The sequence below is a fragment of the Hyla sarda genome, chromosome 8, assembly GCF_029499605.1.
Source record: "Hyla sarda isolate aHylSar1 chromosome 8, aHylSar1.hap1, whole genome shotgun sequence".
Classification (NCBI taxonomy): Eukaryota; Metazoa; Chordata; class Amphibia; order Anura; family Hylidae; genus Hyla; species Hyla sarda.
Window position 1 is genome coordinate 229,471,049 of NC_079196.1, and position 24,150 is coordinate 229,495,198.

Sequence of the window (24,150 nt, forward strand, 5' to 3'; positions counted from 1 at the left end):
GGCGTGACCTGTCCAAGTTGCTGCTGTGGCTGTGCAGGAACAACATTCATCCAGTGGGCCGTTAAAAAGACATGTATTGTCCCTGCCCGTAGATACAGCTCAAATCCAACAAAAAAGTCCCACTGGGTTATGGGCTCTACTAAATAAATCTCCAATCCCCTTCAAGATGGGAAACCCCCCTTTTCTGGGAAACAATGCCCTAACTAATAACCCAATTAAAATTTAACTTTTATTATTATTTGTTAAAATGTCCATAGAAAACGTGAAAATGAAACGTGGTGATTTTAAAACTTTCAGGAAATACAGAGTGTCTTGAATTAATCACCCACTAGGTGGTGCTACAACGTTAGTTGTGGAGCTATCCTATTTCTCACTATGCCGGTTCTCTACCACTGCATAGTAACTCCACACTTAGACACAAACTGTATTCCTGTCTAAAAAGTGTATGGATTGCTCTAACGTTTCGTTTGCGACCAAACTTCTTCAGAGAACGCCAGATTAGGCAGCTCTCTGAAGAAGTTTGGTCGCAAACGAAACGTTATAGCAATCCATACACTTTTTAGACAGGAATACAGTTTGTGTCTAAGTGTGGAGTTAAACAAACAACAAAAAACGTGGTCTCAAATGGCTGGAGGTGCTCAACCCCAAATGCGGTTGTGCATTTATACTGGGGGAGCAGATCCTGCCCTTGTAGTCCATTGCTAGGGGCGATCCCCAGCATAAAAATGCATACAATGGAGGATGCCTGCAGCGGACTACAAGTGCCACAATAGAATCCTACACCAGATAAACTTGTGGATGTGTAACAATTAGAATACAATACAGGAATATGGGTGCACTACTGTGGTAGATGTATACAATGACATTGGCTAATCCCTCAACACTGATGTTAAAATTGAGACATTCACCAGTGTATCCTTATATGAAGGACACACCAGAGCCCGCACACCAACGCCAAGGTGTGGAGTTACTATGCAGCGGTAGAGAAGCGGCATAGTGAGAAATAGGATAGCTCCACAACTAACGTTGTAGCACCACCTAGTGGGTGATTAATTCAAGACACTCTGTATTTCCTGAAAGTTTTAAAATCACCACATTTAATTTTCACGTAGTTACAGCTTCACACGTTGGCGCTGCCGTGCACTTTTGAACACACCGACAGGCTCAAGAACTGGCTCACCTTCTCTTGTACAAACTTATGCAGGGCTGGTACTGCCTTCTTCGCAAAGAAATAACGGCTTGGCACTCTCCACCTCGGCTCGGCACAAGCCATCAGTTCTCTGAAAGCTGCAGAGTCCACCAGTTGGAAAGGGAGGGACTGCAACACCAGCAACGCCGATCGATTGTTGGCGGAATGGCTGACTAAGAGCGGAGGAAGCAGGAGCGCAAGAAGGATGGTTTGACACACAGCTCCCTTCGGCTGAGGTGGTGGAGCCTTGGCTGGATGACGGAGGGAGTGGATGGCCACTGGGTGATGTGGCAGGCTGGACCACTACCTCGGAGCCACAGTTATTCCAGGCCGCTTTATGGTGGCGAATCATGTGTTGACGCAGGGCCGTGGTGCCGAGATTGGGACCCTGGCCACACTTTACTTTCTGCCCACAGATTTTGCATGTGACTACGCTAAGGTCCTCCGGATTCTTTATGAAGAACAACCACACCGCAGAGTAGCTGATTTTCCCACCCGCAGTTCGCACTATTTCACTGCTATTGGCGCCGTCTCCAGGAACCCCTGTTCCACTACATCCCTGAATGGTAGCTTGTCGCGAAGCAGGTGGTCTCCCCCTGGCACGTTTGGCTCCTGAATTTCCACTACTGCTACCACCACGCTGATTGCTAACCATGCTACCGCCTTGCTGCCTCATAGACAAAGAGCAAATCTCTTCTCCTGATGATGATGAAGCCCCGGCTTCTGCACCCGGCTCCCAATTGCGATCGGCTTCATCATCATCATCAAAAGATGTGTGCACGTCACTGATGTCCTCCTCGTGTTCCACAACAGTGTCTGCCTCAGGACCCTGAACAATTGAAACACCGCCTCCCACGTCACTCTCCGCATCACTACTTGGCCGCCTTGCTGAGCAAGCGACGCATGTCTCCTCACATTCTTGGCTGCCCATTAGATGCTGACTGTCCTCTATTACATCGTCCTCGCTAAATAGTGGAGCTGAATCCAAAGCATGAGATACTTCTTTGGGAGAGGGAACAGCATAGGACAAAGGCAATGGGAATACGGGGACTGCTCCCGGGCCATGCCAACTGAGGGTTGTGTCTGAGGAACCCACCGACTCTTGACTGGGGTTGTCAGATGTCGCTTGTGATGATGGGGATGAGTGTGCAAACCAATTGACGAGGAGAGATGGGTCGACGACACGACCGCTGGGTGTTAACGGGAACTCAGGCCTATTGCTGCGACTCCTGCTGCCACTCGCCCCAAGTCTGCTGCCAACTCTGCCTGACGTATGTAGGCCTCTGCCCCTTCTCTGTGCACGTCCTGGCACTTCCCTGCCTGACATACTTAGTGCGTTTATGAGGGTATAGAACAGCAGCAGGCGATTACTTACTAGACAGAATAACAGTTACTAAATAGTACACTCCTTGGTTGTATGTATGCCCTTTGCAATGATAAGCGTATTTATACACAGAAAAAAACTCTTTTTTGTTGTATACACCAGCCAGTGTATACTTATGTGTGGAATAGCACTGAATTTAGCACCGAGACAGAAATACAGGTACTAAATAGTACACTACTTGGTTGTATGTAGGCCCTTTGCAATGATGAGCGCACTGTTAAGCGTATTTTTACTCAGGAAAAAAATATTTTTCTTTAATTCACCGGCAGGTGTATAACTTGTGGTATAACACTGAATGTAGCACAGAGACAGAAAAAAAGGTAGTATATGGTGCGCTATTTGCTTGTATGTAGGCCCTTTGCAATGATAAGGCCACTGAAAAGCGTATTTTTACGCAGGGAAACCTTTTTTTTCTTTAATACACCGGCAGGTGTATAACGTGTGGTCTTACACTTAATTTAGCACTGAGACAGAGTAACAGGTGAAAAATGGTAAAAAGGCACTAAAGTCCACACTAATATGACTTATTTCTGAACAGCAGCAGGACCCAACAGTGCAGCACCACAATAAACAAATCCAGGGATTAAACCCTAAATTGCACTCTGTCACACAATTCTGAGCAGCAGAAGATTTGTGGAGCAAATAAAACTCAATTGGGCTGAAAAATGAGGAGATAAGATGGTTGATAAAGTTGAGGCAGCTTGGAGATGTGTATGAGGCAGCTGACAGCTATCTGCCCCTCTCTGCTGCAATGCTCTATAACGTGAATAGGAGGTTTAGCAATCAATGATCCTTCTCAGAGTAACAGCACAGCACTCTGCACTCCTGCCTTTCCCTAATGCTGATGTGACTAGCAGTTGCAGTGTAACGCTGTGGTATGAGCTATTCACACACACACAGTCCTGTCCTCTCCATCTGACTGCATAGATGAAATGAAGAGAGGCAAGATGGCCGCCGATTATATAGGGGCTGTGACATCACAGGGGTCAGTGAACACTGATAGGCTGCATCTCACATGTGGTTCAGGGTCAGCCCGCCTACCTTCATTCCCACCACTGTTTCCCGCCCTCCCATAATCCCCTGCCCCGTGTACTCACATGTGGATCCGCCATCTTAGCTCTTCAATAGCCTGGAACGCTGTAAAATGGAGTTTAATGAAGCGATTCGTGCGATAGAATCGCGGTGATATTCGTATTCGTTGAGAATCGAATTTTTCATGAAATTCGTAACGAATTTGGGTTCATCAAGTTCGATTCGCGCATCTCTAATATATATATATATATATATATATATATGTATAGATGCAGATCAAAAAAAATTGCAGTATCTTGTAATGACCTTTTTTATTGGACTAACAGAATTTTGTAGAGAAGCTTTCGGGATTCCTCCCTTTATAAAGTCCAAAGCAAATCTAATCTCACAAGCAGAAGACACAGGTTACATCTCACAAATATACAGGGGTTAAGACAATAGATATGGAGAATTCACACTAAGATGGGCCATAAATTGTCCTCACAAATATGCAGGGGTCACTGGACTAATACGGCTACTCAAATTTACCAACTTGAGTTTGTGCTATAGGGTGCACACCCTAATACAATAGGCTGCGCACGCCTATGATACTCCCCACTACTGGGACTGCCCCCACCCTGCAAGGGCGAAAGAGTGCACAGACTTGGCCCTGACCTCCATAGCGGCCCTGACCATGCTGTTCCTCCGGGCCTGCAAGTTATCACAAAGTACTTGGACTTTCAAGACTTTCGGCTATTCTACGGGCATTCTGGCGCAGGAGATCTGACTTAGTGGTGGACGGCGCAAAGCTAATCATATTCGGGGACTTCTCTGCTGAGGTCACCTGCAGGCACAAGCTGTTTTCCCCACTGTGTACGTCATTACATCGCAGGGACGCCTGCCCACGTCATCGCCTTCTCGGATACCAGCGACTTCTCCCTCATCGGTTGCGGATGCTGATCGCCGTGGAGACCTGCCGATGGAATGCTGAGATAGATGGCCCTCCCCGTCTACCACCTAAACCCTAAGTTTTTCTTTGCTTAGTGAATTTGCTTGTTACTGCGGGACTCTGGGGTCCTGCCGTTGTTAATGGTTACTGTTGCTGAGACCCTGGATCGCCCCTCTGTTGAGTGGGTGGATATTACTAGACTGCCCTGGCTGCCATGCAGATGCTTCTTACCTATGTGGGTGTGGGTCGAGCAAGGGATCACTGAGGAGGTTTCACTACTGTTTAGCTACAACATGCCCACACCTTACCATCAGTTGCCTATTAGTGGGTGGGGGGGAGGGGTGTTTACTGCACATATCTACAGACAAAAAAAACCACATAACAACAAAGGGGGTTAACATTTTTCACATGTTCTCTAAGGTTCCTACCTATTTTTGGGTCAGTTGCCTCTTAGATTGTGCATTTCTTATGTTGTTCCTAGGGGTTATGGCGCTCCACTTATAATCTGAAGGGGTTTGTTGTCCCTGACCGGGTAGGGCAGACCTGGGACCTGGGACCTCTATAGCTGACCATTGTACTCCTCATGGGTATTCGACTTTCCTTGGGTTCCTCTGTTGGGGTCACATTGTTCTTTTAGAGGGGGTTATTATTCTCAGTATTGTCACTGTGGGTGGCTTCCTGTTCCATCTCTGTCTCTAAGGGGTGGGGAGCAGTGTTTCTATGAGGTAGAGTTGAGATGTGCCTTACAGTACTGGGAGTTAGGAATTCCTCAGAGCAATAAGTTGCTGTTCCCCTAGGGGGCTCGCCCAAGATGAAGAGTGGTTTGAGGTATTTGTTTGGTTTCTGGGGGGGGGGGGGGGATGTCTGCCTGGCTCCTTTACTTACTGCTCCTTTGTATGAATGTTAATGAGGATTGTATCCTGGAACGTTAAGGGGTGGCGGTCCCCTCACAAGTGTAGCCTAGTATTACGTCACCTCGAGTGCTTAGCACCTGATATAGGTTTATTGCAGGAGACCCACTTAGAAGTGTCCGATTTCTGCCACATGAGGAAATGATGGGTGGGCAGGGTAGAGCGCTCCCCTGCGGTAGATCACAAAGCAGGAGTCTTGATTCTTTTCCACAAATCCTTCACCTGTGACGTTCTATCTATAGCAACTGATACTGATGGGAGGTTCTGTTCACCTCAAGACAGCTTCAGATGTGATAGAGGTAACTAACGTATATGGTCCTAATTTTGGGCATGATCTCTTTCTGGACGACTTGGCTGGCAGAGTGGCCCTGACGGCTCCCCCTCATAAACTGGTGGCTGGGGACTTTAATGTGGTTATGCACCTTGACGAGGACAGGCACAGAATTAGGTCTTAACCTCCTATACCTAGACGTGCAGACACCTGATTATCACCCTGGGCGACGGGACTGGGACTGACTGATACATGGAATGCTCTTCACCCTAACGAACGCGACTTTAGCCATTACTCTCACTCCCATGACTCATGGTCTTGACTGGACTATTGTTTTGTGACTTATCCCTTACTACATAGAGTGGACTGCATATCCCTAGAAGACCTGGTAGTATCTGACCACGCTCCTTTACTTCTTCATTTGACTGACACTATTCCTCGTGGCTCAGATTATCTGTGGAGATTTCCTTCTAGCCTGGCAAGGGACGAACAATTTCAGATGTTACTGAAAGGATGGTGGGGGGGAGTACTCCGGTGATAATCCTCAACTATTCTGGGATACTGCTAAGGCCGTACTAAGGGGTCGTATACTAGCCTATACTAATTCCTTATAAAAGAAGATCTCTTCCCAGATTAGGGTGTTGGGTATCGATCTCCAGAAGGCTTACACGTATTTTATTGCCAAGTCAATGAGACTACCAAACGGCATGGGTGGACGCCAAATCCTCCTATGATGGGTGGCTGGAGCGACGTAATAATCTGAAGCAATCCCACTTTGAAGCCTCTCTCTTTCGGTTTGGCAATAAGATTCGCCAAAGCAGTGTTCCTCTCTAACAACATATCAGCTCTAAAGGATACCACGAACATAATACACAGGGACCCCAGGAGGATCACTGATATCCTCTCACACTATTTTTGTGACCTGTACCCTGACTCTTTGGGGGAGAGAGGGAATTCTGAATCGTGGCTCACCTGGGGTTCTTTGCCCTCTCTCTCGACAGAAGAGAGGGATTTCTTGGGTCAGCCGAGCAAGAGAGAGGAGATGGAGAAGGTAGTTTGGGGCTTACAGACCAACAAGGTGCACGGTCCAGAAGGGGTTTTCCAGGGATTTTTATAAAATCTTTCCTCCTGAGATTGCCCCAATCTGCTTTCCTTTTTCAACTCCTACCTCTCTGGTGCTCCTATTCCAGCTTCATCTAATACAGCCTACATTAAGGTCCTGCCTAAGCCGGGGAAAGACCTTCTCACGCCGGGGGGTTATAGATCCATTTCTTTGATCAATGTCGACCTCAAATTGGTTTCTAAAATCTTGGACCACGTGATTTCCCAGGCGTTATTCGCCAATGACTTGCCCCTTTTCTTGGCCAACCCTAGAAGGGAACTGACCCATGTCTTTGATTGCCTTACCGACTTTAGGAGGTCTCGGAAAGCGAGAACGTGTCATCTTTACTGTGCATTTATTGTCATTTTTTCCCTTATGCATTTCGGTGTTTTTTGGGGTATGCCCCGTTTGCATTATTGTAAAAATGTAAAAAGTTAATAAAAATATGTTTAAAAAAAATATAAAAAAAGAAGCATCCTAAACAAGAAACAAAGCACTCTAGAAAGGAAAGACCTAAGAGAGAATCACTTGAGATTAGAAGCGCTCTATAGAGGAAAAACTTTAGAAAAAAAGCACTTTAGAAAGACTCTAGAATAGATTCACTCTAGATGGGAAAGAGTGGGAGAGGAAGCACTTCAGAAAAGAAGCACTCTAGAGAGGAAATACTTTAGTGAAGAAGCACTCTAGAGAGGAAAGAATTTAAAGAAGAAGCACTCTATAAATAAAAGACTTTAGGGAAAAACTTTAGAGAGGAGAGTCTTTAGAGAAGAAGCACTCTAAAAAGGAATGGCTCTACAGGGGAAGGATTTTAAAGTGGAAGACTCCAGAAATCATAAGTGAATATGATGAGATTAACTACAACTCTAGACATTCACCTTCTACCCCGATGCAGCTTTCACTATGGTTCATATTGATTAGTCAGGATTTTATGCTTTGACTACAAAATAACTTGCATTTCTGATGCATTTCTAGTGTAGGCGTATATACAGTAAAATCTCCTTTAGCAGACACCCCTCAATAGGTGACACCTCCCAATAGGGGACATCTCCCAATAGTGGACAGTTTTTAAATCCCCGGCAAAGTCCCATAAGACTTAATGTATTTGCACACTCTGAATAGGGGACGTTCCCAATAGGTTACAATAGGGGACAAAACACTACCAATAGGGGACAAAACACTCCCATGAGGGGACACAACACTCCCAATAGGGGACAATAAGGCTTAATGGGCCGGTACTACCTTGTACACAGGGTCCCTGTCAGGGGGTACAGCCAATACCCCAGTAAGGGGCCCAGGCCCCTTCTGCACCCCCCTGCAGAAGCCTCAGCATAGAAGTAGAAGACCAATGTTTAAACAGTGGTCTCCTGCTTCTGTACATCCACCGGCCACATCATTCACTGCCCTCCTTCCCTGATACCCCCCGTGACACTTTATTCCCCTGTGTCAAATCATCTTCCTCCCCGCCCTTTTTGGGGGGATTTGGGGGAATGAAATGGCATGGGAAGGAAAGGGGAGGAATCATTTGGCACATTGCAAGGGGGAATAAGATGACACAGGGTATAATACGGGGATGAAAGGATACGGGGGGGGGGAGAGATTAAACGACACTGGGAGATTCTACTATAATGTTGCTTTTTGTCATGTTTTATAGGCAATTATATTCCCGAGTAAGTATAGTACAGTATTCCATCATTTAGTAAGAATTTGAAGCCTTTTTTCCCAATGGCAGACATCTCTCAATAGTGGACACTGTTTTCTTCCCTGTCTGTGTGTGCTATAGGGAAATTCTACTGTATTTGAGAAATTACTCCTATGAAGTTGTACAATATGAGGAGGAGATACTGTTAATGTTTCCTTAAAGACCAAAGTTCTAGTGTGATAACATCCCACCCTCCTCTGATATCTGATGTGCTGTTCAGAGTACACTACTCACCTTTTTAGACTAGACAGCAAAGTGATCGTCTGCCGGAGACATGGAGAAGACTCTGGTCTATGTGATGGCCATGCTGCACCTCGGTAAGAGACTTTTAAAGGAAAAAAGGAACTCGACAGGGATTCCCTCTGTCCCCCATGCTTTTCAATTTGGCAATTGAGCCTTTGTCGAGACGCCTATTGGAAGGTAGGGATGCTGAGGGTATCAGGGTTAGGAACCACATGATTTCCCATACATTATTTGCCAATGACTTGCTCCTTTTCTTGGCCAACCCTAGAAGGGATCAGACCCGTGTCTTTGATTGCCTTACTGACTTTGGGAGGTCTCGAAAAGCGTTCTCCTTTACCCCGCCCCCAGTGCTACCCCTCTCATGGAGGGGTCTTTTGCATTGCCTATCACTATTTCACGCACCTGTTTAGATACCTGGGCATTTGGGTGGGGAGAACACCTCCCTTTACTCTCTTAAGTTCACTCATTTTCTCCATAAGATTGCTGATGAGCTTCGGTGTTGGACGTCTTTACCCCTACCCTTACTGGCCAGATGCCATCTGATTAAGATGCTGAGTTTCTCAAAATTGTTATACCCCATGCAGACAATACCTGTCCTACTCAAAAGGTCTGATGTCCAATTTTTCAACACAACCTTAAGCAAATTTATTTGGGTAAACAAACGCCAGCGCATAGCTCTCAGCAAACTTATGCTCCAAAAGAGAAGGGCGGGTGGGCTTCCCAGACGTCCACCAATACAACCTATCCTGCATCTACAGACATTGTATAGATTGTCTATGTGGCGAATCTGGGTATTCCAAAACCACTCTGGAGTCCCATATGGTTTCACCATGGTCCCTCTTTGGGATACTACATGCTAAATTTGCGACTCTACCTGTCTTCATTTGCAGGAGCGTTTTGGTGTCAGGGACACCATAGTTGCTTGGAAACAATGCCGAGTGTTAATGCATCTTCCTTTCTCACTCTCAAAGCACATGCCATTATGGACACATCCCGAGTTTCCTCGGGGGAAACACAGTAGACTGTTTCTCAGATGGCGGAGGTCGGTACCTGTCGTACTGCCAACTCATGGCTTTCCTCAAGCCCCACTTGACTGACTTTTCCAAGGAGGGGGTGGCCACATCCTTTGATTTAATTGTTTAAATTCCTCTTTCTCTCCAAACCATTCCGTCTCCAACCAATATCGTCATCTTAGCCGGAAAGGTAGTGAGACTTTTAATACCACCATGTATATAGCACAGGGATGGAACAAAGGTCATTGTGAGTTTTTTTTGTTTGTTAGTTTTTTGCAAAGTTTTATTAAACAATGAGATAAATGGGACAGGGAAGGATTCAGAAAAGAAAAATTTAGGAAGAGGTATGAGAAGGTATTACATAGATTAAAAATGGTGCCTCAATGAGATTGAAATTCTATGATTTGTGACTGTTTGCTTTAGATTGGACCATATTCCCCTTCCCCCTTTTGAACATCAACGTGGTATCCGGCACAGCACCCAGCAAATAACTATAGAATAAGGAGACGATTTTTGGAGGTGTATATTGGATATGCAATTCCTCAGAGTGAGAGAACAGGCTAGATGTGGTATCATCATTGTTATCGGTGATGTTCTATAAAGGATAATTTACCATATAATATAAATAATACACATATAAAGTAAATAATACACATATAAAGTAAATAATACACATCTAATATAAATAATACACCTATAATGTAAATAATACACATATAAAGTAAATAATACACATATAAAGTAAATAATACACATATAATATAAATAATACACCTATAATGTAAATAATACACATATAAAGTAAATAATACACATATAAAGTAAATAATACACATATAAAGTAAATAATACACATATAATATAAATAATACACCTATAATGTGAATAATACACATATAATATAAATAATACACCTATAATATAAACAATACAAATATAATGTAAAAAAATACACATATAATGTAAAGAATACACCTATAATGTAAAAAATACACATATAATGTAAAGAATACACCTATAATGTAAAAAATACACATATAATGTAAATAATACACATATAATATAAATAATACACCTATAATGTAAATAATACACCTATAATGTAAATAATACACCTATAATGTAAATAATACACCTATAATGTAAATAATACACATATAATATAAAAAATACACATATAATATAAATAATACACCTATAATGTAAATAATACACCTATAATGTAAATAATACACATATAATGTAAATAATACACATGTAATATAAAAAAATACATATATAATATAAATAATACACATATAATATAAATAATAGACATATAATATAAATAATACACATATAATATAAATAATACACATATAATGTAAATAATACACCTATAATGTAAATAATACACATATAATATAAAAAATACACATATAATGTAAATAATACACATATAATTTAAATAATGCACAGATAATATAAATAATACACCTATAATATAAATAATACACATATAATATAAATAATACACATATAATGTAAATAATACACATATAATATAAATAATACACCTATAATGTAAATAATACACATATAATATAAATAATACACCTATAATGTAAATAATACACATATAATATAAATAATACACATACAATGTAGCCCCATTGAGTTAATTGACAACTTCAGCTCAGCTGTAAGTGTAGAATATAGATATGGATTTTCCAGAGAAAATGGCACCAATCGGGGGGATAAATTGGGCAAAAATGCATCAGATTATTGAAGGTCATGTGTTAAAGCATAAAAAATTTGCAAATGTTAGGAGCTGAGTGACAAGGGCCAAGCTGTGATGTGTAGATGAGTGAGATGGATCATCTCCAGAATGGACGGTCTTGTGGGGTGTTTATAGTATGTAGTGCTTAGTACTAGTATTTAAATCAGATTTTTTTGTGATTTGCATTTTTTATTCTAATACCAGAGCAGGGACTCCTATTAAAGACAGGAGTCCCCACTTCTCTACTTACTGAGCAGTGTGCCTGGCTGATCAGCCCCTAAATAATAGAATACTCAGCTGCTTTCTGCTCCTGTCTGTGGTCAGGTTCAGACCGGCCTTTTGCCCTGCAGGGCTCTTGTGATTCCTTTATGGTCGCTAGAAGCTGTAGAGAAGAACTCTGTTTCAAGCATTGCCACACACAGGAGTGGGGAGCAGGTAAGTATAACTCCAAAGCAAGCAGAGGATCAGACATTATGCTTTTATCTCCTTAAAGGGGTTTTCCACCATAAGGTGATTTTAGTACTTCCCTGCCAGAACTAGGCATTTCCTGTTGCATTTTGTTCTCTAAACTACACATCCCACAGTTCCATGCTTGAAAGTTTGAGATCACTTTCCTTCCTTCCACACATCAGCCACCACACCCATTGAAACACAGTGTTTTCTAACCAGGGGGCCTACAGCTGTTACAAAACTGAAGCAGGACAGGCTCCCTCTGATCACCTGACTAGTGATGTCAGGTCTCGATGCACTTAAACCTGGGAAATCCTGAGATATGAGTAATTTTGTATGCTGTTAAAAATAAATATTGGGGCAATAATCACAGAAGAATTGTGAGAAAACCGTCACACCCAGGTACAGACACAATATTATGTACTGCACTATCTTCACTATCTTCCCTGTAGCATAGTCAAATAAAAAATAAATTCCTGGAATACCCCTTTAAACCCCAGGAGCCAGATGGTCTGGACCTGTACCAGGGAACATATCTGAAATCAATATGATGGCCCAATTCAAGTTCTCCTGAAATTAATCTTGGGATGTTTTTTTCATATTTAGCTATTATGAGCTAAAATGGCTACAAAGAAGCTACAACCTGTGTCCGAGTGACAACGTTCATTGATATGTATGTGTGTGTGTGGGTGAGGGGGCGGGCGGGGGATTGGCATTTGGTTCGATCCCATAGAAGAGCTGCTAAAAAGTTTTTGCTGCTTATTATAGAAAGGAGCCTGGTCACACAGGACATCGCAACTTGCTGTGTATTGGGCACCAAAGACTGGTCTGAGCACCCAGTGACCCCTGTCCACCATAAAAAAAAAACTTATGATGGACGTGTGAACATCAGAACTGGACCATGGAGCTATGGAAGAAGGTGTCTGGTCTGATGAATCACATTTCCAGCATATGGAAGGTCCGATGTGTGTGCGTCACTTACCTGGGAAATAGATGGATCCAGGGTGTATTATGAGAAGAAGACAAGCCGGTGGGGGCAGTGTAATTGGCAATGTTCTACTGGAGGCCTTGTGTCCTGGCATCATGTCACAACGACAATCAGAACTCTTTCCCTGAAAGGAGAAAATATCTAATCTCACACTATAACCATCCAGTGACCCAAACCCCCAGCACAGATTCTCTGTTAGTGGTTGTCCTGTAGAGCGAGGTCAACCATAGCGAATGGTGTGTTCAGTGGACATCATCTCATTGCCATCTCATATATGGTGGACCTCTTTCTCTTTACTGTTATTCCTCTTCTGATATAATAGTATGTGGCCAATAAGATTGTTTCATTATTTTACTAATGAAATTTTGGCCAAAAAGAGCTTTTCTGGGTTAATCAAAATACATTTTCTAAGAGGGATGAGATGGTAGAAGAATGAAAAAACCCCATACTCACCCCTCTGCTTGCTCCAGAGTCCCAGGCAGAAGTATCATGGTGATGTCACTCCTAGTGTTGAGCGTGAATATTTGAATAGCGAATTGTTACCTCGAGTATCGACACTTCCCAATTTCGTGAATATTTAGTATATCATGAAATATATTCGTTATGACGAATATTCATAATTGTTTTTCTTTTTTTTTCACAGTACACATCACAATGATCTGTACTGTGTAAATGAAAAGTGATTATCCCTCCCTGCTTTCAGCTTGTGGTCCAAAGAAGGCAAATATGCAAATATGCAAAAATTCTCGAATATCGGCACTTTCAGAGGACACTGATCCCTCCCTTCTTTTAGCTTGTGAGTCAATGAGAAGGATGCAAACACAGTTGTCAGACCTTAGCAGCATCCCTAGAAACCAATAGGAAAGTATTTAGTTGAAAGATTTAATCGCGCATGCGCATTTTGCGAATTTCATTACGAATTTCACATGGAAAAAAGTGAATCAATATGCAAAATTTGCAAACATAGGATGACTATTGGTCCATATTTTCACGAAATACCGCAAAATGTAATATGGCCTATGGGGCTCATCACTAGTCACCTCACACAGTGCACAGGATACTGCAGCCAATCATGTCCCCTTGTACGTTTCCATTGAGTGACTGGGCTGTAAAGTTTGAGGACCACCATATTACCCAATTTTATTTATTTCATTTAAAATTTAACATGAAGATGTAGCGGGGAGACATCACAGAAGGACGGGGATCGTGGCAAGGCAACCGTTTCACACCAAAAAAGGTGCTTCGTCAAGCCTCCAGATGAAGCACCAGTTGGTGCGAAATGGTTGCCCTGCCACGACCCCCGTCCTTCTGTGATGTCTCCCCGCAAATCTTCATGTTACATTTTTAATAAAATAAAGAAGACTGGATAATATGGTCGGTGCTCCATCTGATTTTTCATTATCTACATGATACCATGGACTGACGCCTTATTGGTATCTGGTTGGCTGGCACGCAGTACCCCAGTTACTGTTTCTTTGATACTTCCTTATTGTACTGTAGTTTAGCTGTATCTACCCTGGATTTAGCAAATATTTTACAGTATGTTTATGAGATTTATTGCATTGTAATGAGCCAGAAAGAAGAAATCAGTGCCAGAGAAATGCCATAAAGGCTGATAAACGTTATTGGACGTGTGAATAATAAGGGTCAAAGTGCGCATGTAGATATCAGGGAAATTCTAGATAAGATTGGGCCAGGTTGCTTCTTTTTTACTGTGCACCATGGAAACTTGTCAAGTAAAGACAACTCAGTAGAATGATCTTCAGTCCTACGAAGAACCACAGATATGGTGATTTCAAAAGTGAAGACCTAGCAAACCTTTTTCTTTAACTTTGTTCTATGTCTTCATGGGATGTTCTATGTGGGTGGCTCGGGTAGTATTCTTAGTTGCGCCATGTCACATCATTGCCCCAGGACATTAACGTGTGGGAGAAGAGGGGTCAAGAAAATTGTCACTACAATAACCTGGCATTTGTGGGCAATAATGAGGTTATAGTTGTGCCCATGGTGGTATCGAGTAGAGAACGTATTGAGGAATTGAAGGGATAGTTTCAACCTGTTGTCTAGTGAGTAATTAATGTCCCAGTAGACAGACTCCCTGATCTGCCACAATGATGGAAAAACTCCATTAACCCTTCCCTGTCTGCTTTGGTCAGCGCATTGGCATAGCATCTGGGGGCCTCCCCCTACGTGGACAGTCTTTTTCTCCTGTGGTCTCCATGTGCTGATGCCTATGTGTATGTGATGTACTAACACTCATTACACACAAAGCAACCACTTTTAATGTTTTATGGTAGGGATCTGTATGAGGAGACATGAAGACAGAGGAAACACAGGACTTCACGATGACTCATTGAGAGATATGGGGGTACGATAGTAATTTGTGCTGTAGACCATAATGTAAGTAAGAAGCATCATGTGATCAATTTCCTTTCTGTATTTCCTCAGCCTCTGTCACCTCTGGATCTCAGCCATCATGCGGGTCTCCAGTCTACTCCAGTTGGATTGTTGGTGGAACGGATGCCTTGGATGGAGAGTGGCCATGGCAGGCCAGTTTTCAGTATCTGGGCCAGCATTTCTGTGGTGGGTCCTTGATCTCCAGTCAGTGGGTGCTGACTGCTGCCCATTGCTTCGAACCGTAAGTGTTTTCTCATCTCCATTATGCTCTTCACTTCACATCTCACCGAGATGGAGGAGAAGGGTTAGAGTGGAGAGCACTATGCGTCCTACTCGCCAGCCATGGTTCACACAGTGCGCTCCAGCGGGAAGTGTTGCCAGACAGATATTCATGTGATGCTGGCGGGGTGCTTAAAGGACAAGTACTGTGAAAAAAAAAAAGGTATCCCCTATCCAAAGGATAGGGGATAAGTTTTAGATCGCAGGGGGGGGGGGGTCAGAGCGCTGGGGCCCCCATGATTGCCTGTTTAGAGCCTCGGCCCTCATTCACAGTGGCGAATCACGCCCCCTCAATATGGTTCAATGCGGGAGCCAAAGATTGCCGAATGGCTCTCCCATGAAGCTATATGGAGGGGGCGTGGAGGCCCCTGCTTCAGGCAGGGGTCGTGACGCACCACTGTGAAGGAGAGCTGGCGCTCAGACCCCCTGCGATCTAAAACTTTTAAAGGACAAGTATCATGAAAAAAGGATAGGGGAGAAGATACTTGTCCTTTAAACCATAAAGAAAAGGTAGCCCAATACCAGAAGCTCAGTAGTAAAGGAGACAGGTAAGCAGTCATTGCAAAGGACGTATAAACATACGGACACTGGATTGACAGGGAGGCATAGCAAGACGGTGTGGAGCGCTCAGAGGCAACTGCCGGCCGTTTCGCACGATACTTCGTATTGTGTGAAACAGCCGGCATTCGCCTCTTAGTGCTCCACATTGTCTTGCTATGCCTCCCCATGAATGCAGTGCCCCATATGCTTAGACGTCTATGCGGAGAGTACAGAATGTATAAATTCTTTCAGATGATAAAGTTCAGCTTTTAGTTGTAGGCCTCATGGTCAGCCTTGGACACAATGGACCAACTGTCACGATGCCGGCTGGCAGGTAGTGGATCCTCTGTGCCAGAGAGGGATGGCGAGGACCGCGCTAGTGGACCGGTTCTAAGCCACTACAGGTTTTCACCAGAGCCCGCCGCAAAGCGGGATGGTCTTGCTGCGGCGGTAGTGACCAGGTCGTATCCACTAGCAACGGCTCACCTCTCTGACTGCTGAAGATAGGCGAGGTACAAGGGAGTAGGCAGAAGCAAAGTCGGACGTAGCAGAAGGTCGGGGGCAGGCGGCAAGGTTCGTAGTCAGGGGAGATAGCAGAAGTTCTGGTACACAGGCTTTAAACATACAAAACGCTTTCACTAGGCACAAGGGCAACAAGATCCGGCAAGGGAGTGCAAGGGAGGAGACCAGATATAGCCAGGGAGCAGGTGGGAGCCAATTAAGCTAATTGGGCCAGGCACCAATCATTGGTGCACTGGCCCTTTAAGTCTCAGGGAGCTGGCGCGCGCGCGCCCTAGAGAGCGGAGCCGCGCGCGCCAGCACATGACAGCAGGGGACGGGAACGGGTAAGTGACCTGGGATGCGATTCGCGAGCGGGCGCGTCCCGCTGTGCGAATCGCATCCCCAACGGCCATGACAGAGCAGCGCTCCCGGTCAGCGGGACTGACCGGGGAGCTGCAGGGAGAAAGACGCCGTGAGCGCTCCGGGGAGGAGCGGGGGCCCGGAGCGCTAGGCGTAACAGTACCCCCCCCCCTTAGGTCTCCCCTTCTCTTTGTCCGGTAACTGCCTCCCCTGGGATGAGGACACCGGGAAAGGATGGAGGGATTCCTCAACGGCAGGCAGAACAGCAGGAGTAGGAATGGGGAGAGAGGGCAGAGGGCGAGACCTGGCACGGGGCAGTGTGACACCAGGACGAGGGCCATGAGGGGACACAGAGGCTTGCCTGATGGGACTGGGAGGGGGGGAGAGGCATTTCCTGTGGCAGGCAGAGTCCTTAATGACCTTAGGGGGACCGGATACAGGAGGAACCACAGGGTCACGGCAGGGAGTACTGGGAACCGGTTGAAGGCAGTCCTTGGAACAAGAGGAACCCCAACTCTTGATCTCCCCAGTGGACCAATCCAGGGTTGGGGAATGGTGTTGAAGCCAGGGTAGTCCAAGGAGAACTTCAGAAGTGCAATTAGGAAGGACAAAAAATACAATTTCCTCGTGATGAGGTCCGATGCACATTAGGAGGGGCTCCGTGCGGTAACGCACGGTGCAATCCAACCTGGCTCCGTTGACCGCGGAAATGTGGAGTGGCTTGACAAGACGGGTCACCGGAATGCGGAATTTATTCACTAAGGACTCCCGAATAAAATTCCCAGAAGCTCCAGAGTCCAGGCAGGCCACGGCTGAGAGGGGAGAGCTGGCTGAAGTAGAAATCCGAACAGGCACCGTGAGACGTGGAGAAGCCGACTTAGCATCAAGAGACGCCACACCCACGAGAGCTGGGTGCGAGCGTGCGTTTCCCAGACGTGGAGGACGGATTGGGCAATCCACCAAAAAATGTTCAGTACTGGCACAGTACAGACAAAGATTCTCTTCCTTACGGCGATTCCTCTCTTCCAGGGTCAGGCGAGACCGATCCACTTGCATGGCCTCCTCGGCGGGAGGCCTAGGCGCAGATTGCAGTGGAGACTGTGGGAGAGGTGTCCAAAGATCTAAGTCTTTTTCCTGGCGGAGCTCTTGATGCCTCTCAGAAAAACGCATGTCAATGCGAGTGGCTAGATGAATGAGTTCATGCAGGTTAGCAGGAGTCTCTCGTGTGGCCAGAACATCTTTAATGTTGCTGGATAGGCCTTTTTTAAAGGTCGCGCAGAGAGCCTCATTATTCCAGGATAGTTCAGAAGCAAGAGTACGGAATTGTATGGCGTACTCGCCAACGGAGGAATTACCCTGGACCAGGTTCAGCAGGGCAGTCTCAGCAGAAGAGGCTCGGGCAGGTTCCTCAAAGACACTTCGAATTTCCGAGAAGAAGGAGTGTACAGAGGCAGTGACGGGGTCATTGCGGTCCCAGAGCGGTGTGGCCCATGACAGGGCTTTTCCAGACAGAAGGCTGACTACGAAAGCCACCTTAGACCTTTCAGTAGGAAACTGGTCCGACATCATCTCCAAGTGCAGGGAACATTGCGAAAGAAAGCCACGGCAAAACTTAGAGTCCCCATTAAATTTGTCCGGCAAGGACAGGCGGAGGCTAGGAGTGGCCACTCGCTGCGGAAGGGGTGCAGGAGCTGGCGGAGGAGATGGTTGTTGCTGCTGTAGCTGTGACTGTACTTGCTGTAGTTGTGACTGGAGTTGCTGTGTCATGGTGGTCAAGTACGACAGCTGGTGATCTTGTTGGGCGATCTGACGAGCTTGCTGGGCGACCAGCGTAGGGAGGTCAGCGACAACTGGCAGAGGAACTTCAGCGGGATCCATGGCCGGATCTACTGTCACGATGCCGGCTGGCAGGTAGTGGATCCTCTGTGCCAGAGAGGGATGGCGAGGACCGCGCTAGTGGACCGGTTCTAAGCCACTACAGGTTTTCACCAGAGCCCGCCGCAAAGCGGGATGGTCTTGCTGCGGCGGTAGTGACCAGGTCGTATCCACTAGCAACGGCTCACCTCTCTGACTGCTGAAGATAGGCGAGGTACAAGGGAGTAGGCAGAAGCAAAGTCGGACGTAGCAGAAGGTCGGGGGCAGGCGGCAAGGTTCGTAGTCAGGGGAGATAGCAGAAGTTCTGGTACACAGGCTTTAAACACACAAAACGCTTTCACTAGGCACAAGGGCAACAAGATCCGGCAAGGGAGTGCAAGGGAGGAGACCAGATATAGCCAGGGAGCAGGTGGGAGCCAATTAAGCTAATTGGGCCAGGCACCAATCATTGGTGCACTGGCCCTTTAAGTCTCAGGGAGCTGGCGCGCGCGCGCCCTAGAGAGCGGAGCCGCGCGCGCCAGCACATGACAGCAGGGGACGGGAACGGGTAAGTGACCTGGGATGCGATTCGCGAGCGGGCGCGTCCCGCTGTGCGAATCGCATCCCCAACGGCCATGACAGAGCAGCGCTCCCGGTCAGCGGGACTGACCGGGGAGCTGCAGGGAGAAAGACGCCGTGAGCGCTCCGGGGAGGAGCGGGGGCCCCGAGCGCTAGGCGTAACACCAACCATGCAGTCTTCAGGAAAAAACAGAGTTGACAGATACTGAGGTGGCCCTATGCTCTCCAAGCTACCAGCTCATTGTAGGAATCCCCTGGGTTAGTGGTTTTGCCCCATTATTAGGTTATTTATGGCACAGCCTAGAAATATTACACCAAGTTTTACATAGAAATGTAAAAAGAATTTAGGTTAACAACATATACATTTTATGGAACAGTCTACCTCAGGAACTGGTCATAGCAGAAAGCTTTAAAACAGTTGAAAGCTTTAAAACAGGATTAGATACATTCCTGGAACAAAATAACATTGATGCTTATGAAGAAATATAATTACATCCCTTCCCCTTCATCCCACCACACCTCTGCTCTTCAATTCCTTGGTTGAACTTGATGGACATATGTTTTTTTCCCGACCATACTATGTAAATGTTTGTGGTTAAGTGGAGAATGTGTAACCTTAGTCTATGACATCACACACGGCACACTTCTACTACTTGAGATAATAAGTGACCTATAAGGTTAGAACACTTTTCTTCTAAATAATCTGCACAGCTTTGACTATTTTTTTAATCTAAAATAAAAAAATAAGTGAATAAAGTGTGAATTTTGTCTCGGTCATCTTTCAGACTTTTACCCCTTGTTAACCTCGAGGTGCAGCTGGGAGCATTCAAACTGTCCCTGGACAATCCGCACAGCGTCTTCAAGAAGATCAACTCAGTTTATATCCATCCTGGCTATAGTACTACAACATATGAATGGGACATCGCTTTGATCAAGCTCAATAGTCCGGTCAACTACACAGATTACATCATGCCCATCTGCCTGCCCTCCGCCTCCGTCAGCTTCCCCTGCGGCCTGGCATGCTGGGTCACCGGCTGGGGAGATACAGACTATGAGGGTAGGTGATCACTTATGAATTTATCCCAGCATGCAACATGGTATATTTTCATAGCTGAGGAGATGATATGAAGACACATATCTTCCCTCCCACCATGCAGGGCCGGCTCTGCCTATAGGCAAAATAGGCAGCCGACTAGAGCGCCCTCTTGCTCTGTTAACAAAAACCTAACCCCAGTGCAAAAGCCCGGGGTAAAAAACATCTTTAGAATCAACCCCTTAAAATGTACTTTTATTGTATACATTTAAAACACTGCTCTGTGCCCCCAATGGGTTAAAATGTTATCAGGACAGACCCTGTATACTGTGAATATATATGGAGTTAACACTCCCTTTCATTAAGTAGTATGGGGCTCTGCAGTGCCATTATGAGGTCCGTACTGATGTATTAAAATCATAATGGCACTGCAGAGCCCCATACTACTTAATGAAAGGGAGTGTTAACTCCATATATATTCACAGTATACAGGGTCTGTCCTGATAACATTTTAACCCATTGGGGGCACAGAGCAGTGTTTTAAATGTATACAATAAAAGTTAATTTTTAAGGGGTTGATTCTAAAGGGGTTTTTTACCCCGGGATTTTGCCCTGGGGTTAGGTTTTTGTCAATAATAAGGGCCCCTTTCTGCCCTAGGGTCATTTGGATTTACTCTTGCTCTGTTAGCTGCAAGAAAGTTATACAATCAGCACCCGAACCACTCGCTAAGATCGAGTGTAGTATCTGTCCTTATCAGGCAGTCCACTGGTAAGAATGGATGGCTGCATGGAGGCGCAGGTGTACCGGGGCGTTCCGGTGCTGGTGCTATGTAACCAGGTCAATGGCTGCCCTGGTCTGATCATTGGGCCGGGGGTGTAGAGCCGAGATACTTTTGTGCCTTGGGGAGGGGTGACCCTGAGGGGCCTAAACTCACTGGATGGATGCCCCACTGAGTGGAAGCACTGCACCATTAACTCTTCACCTTTGGCACTCACCCTTGGTATCCCAGCTTTCTTGCAAGGATAAGGAAATTTTTTTATAGATCCAGCCGGATGACTGGGCAGTATATCAGCACTCATCCACTTTTTTTTGTCAGTGTTCCACTTTTATGTGTTTGTTTTGTACACAGGATTTTTCAGAGTGCGGTAGCCCTTCCGGGTGTCCCTCCTGGCGGTCTAGGGTAGGTGGGTGTGGCCATAAGGTTCCTCACCTTCCTACAACCACCGAGGATCTTGGCTTCGGTCGAGATGCCATCAGTATATGGCTCCTTGGCGGATACCTTGGTTAACGCCTAGGTTGAACCCAGGTGCATTTGTGGCCCCTTAGTAGCTTTGGCAAAACCTGGACCCTGGACCCTTGCAGGTGCCTTTTGGCCCAGAGGTGAAGGGTAGGCTTGTTGGGGGCCAGTCTTCTGTTGGAGTAGGGCTTAGTGATAGACCGCATCCTTTGTGCACATTTTTTTAGTGTGACACGTTTGCACTTTTTCTTGCACTTTGGGTGATAGAGAGTAGTGTTGCTCGCGAATATTCGCAATTCGAATATTATTCGCGAATATCGCATATTCGCGAATTAGCGAATTTCGCGAATATAGCGCTATATATTCGTAATTACGAATATTCGTTTTTTTTTTTTTTTTTCTTCACAGTACACATCACAGTGATCATCCCTCTCTGCTTCCAACTTGTGTGGTGTAAAGAAGGCTGTAATACTACTGTGTGAGACTGGCGTGCGAAAATTTGCATATGCGAATATTAGCATATGCTAATGTTCGCATATGCGAATTTTCACGTATGCTAATTTCCACATATGCTAATTTCCACATATGTTAATTTTCGCATACGCGAATTTTCGCATATGCGAAAATAAAACGAGAATATAACGAATATGCGAATATATGACGAATATTCGTCCATATATTCGCGAATATTCGCGAATTAGAATATGGCCTATGCCGCTCAACACTAATAGAGAGCACGTGCCTCGGCTATAAACTCGTTCAGCCAGCAGCAGACATAGCAGCTGATTACATGAGTAGGGGGCTTGTTACAGTGTGTCACCTCAATAGTAAAGAGGGGTGTGTCAAAGGGCAGGCCAATAGGCGAAGTCAAGGGGGTGGCAAAATTAGCTTTTGCATAGGGTGGCAAAAATCCTTGCACAAGCCCTGCCACTATGGCCAAATACTGGTACACACCAAGTCCAGCTTTTCCTTTCTTATTGCCAACTACTCATTGGTCAGCCAAATGGCAGAAGCTCTATGAGATGAAGCCTTCTGTAAGGGACAAGCTAGAGTCCATGCATCATTGATAACAAAACCCTAGTATGTTATAACACTGAAAGGCCATTAATTCTCGGAGAACTTTCACCGGAAGACGTAGACTCCATACGTCACAGATTCTTATCACTGTATTGAGGTTGTAGGTTAGTGCAGATGTATGGGATTGACTGACTCCTCTTCGTTCCTCTTTTTAGTGAGTTTACCATCTCCTCAGACACTGCAGAAGGTTGAAGTCCAACTAATTGACCATAAGACTTGCGACAAGATGTATCACATAAACTCAGAGGTCAGCGGCTCTACTGTCATTGTGGATAGCACTATGGTATGTGCTGGATACTCCAAAGGAGGAAAAGACTCTTGTCAGGTGAGAACCCATGTTCTGATACAGAAAATCTGCAGAATCTACAGAAAATTAAATAACCTCAAGTCATAAAACGTTTGTTGTTATTCTTACTAAGGTTACAGTGATATCATAGGAACAATAGGTAAGAAAGGCGTAAGAACCATCTCTCCTATTATATCTCAAGGCAATGTCCCTATAGGATGTTCTAGACCAGTGGTCTTCAACCTGCGGACCCCCAGATGTTGCAAAACTACAACTCCCAGCATGCCCGGACAGCCGTTGGCTGTCCGGGCATGCTGGGAGTTGCAGTTTTGCAACATCTGGAGGTCAGTGATTGGAGACCACTGTTTTAGACTATAACTACTGAGATATTGTCTCCTTTGTACAACAATATAACTATCACAATACTCCAACCAGTGTGCCTCCGGCTGTTGCAAGACTGCAACTCCCAGCATCCCACGAGTTGTAGTGTTGCACCAGCTGGAGGCACCCTGGTATGGAAACACCTGGACAAGACCCATGGTCACTCCATTCAAGGATCCCCTTAAAGGGGCTATTCCAGAGAGAAAGAATTATTTTCATATCAACTGGCTCCAGAAAGTTAAACAGATTTGTAAATTACTTCTATTAAAAAAAAAAAATCTTTATCCTTCCAGTACTTTTCAGCTGCTGAAGTTGAGCCACAGTGCTCTCAGATGACACCTCTGTCTGTCTCAGGAACTGTCAGGAATAGGAGCAAATCACCATTGCAAACCTCTCCTGCTCTGGACAGTTCCTGAGACAGACAGAGGTGTCAGCAGAGAGCACTGTTGTCAGACAGAAAAGAACAACTCAACTTCAGCAGCTGATAAGTAGTGTTGAGCGGTATAGGCCATATTCGAATTCGCGAATATTCGCGAATATATGGACGAATATTCGTCATATACTCGCGAATATTAGCATATTCGTTATATTCTCGTTTTATTTTCGCATATGCGAACATTCGCATATGCGAAAATTAACATGTGAACATTTGCATG

At 45.2% G+C, this 24,150-nt stretch overlaps 1 protein-coding gene across 1 annotated transcript in view; it reads left to right on the top strand.

Moving 5' to 3' along the window:
- The first annotated feature begins 8,790 nt into the window (after nt 1-8,790).
- Nucleotides 8,791-24,150, top strand: part of LOC130285363 (uncharacterized) — a 40,246-nt gene continuing 24,886 nt past the window's right edge. The window contains exons 1-5 of the mRNA XM_056536723.1: nt 8,791-8,833; nt 11,856-11,966; nt 15,382-15,607; nt 20,265-20,536; nt 22,983-23,152. Coding sequence (XP_056392698.1) covers nt 8,791-8,833; nt 11,856-11,966; nt 15,382-15,607; nt 20,265-20,536; nt 22,983-23,152 — 822 coding nt within the window. The remainder of the gene's footprint in view (nt 8,834-11,855; nt 11,967-15,381; nt 15,608-20,264; nt 20,537-22,982; nt 23,153-24,150) is intronic.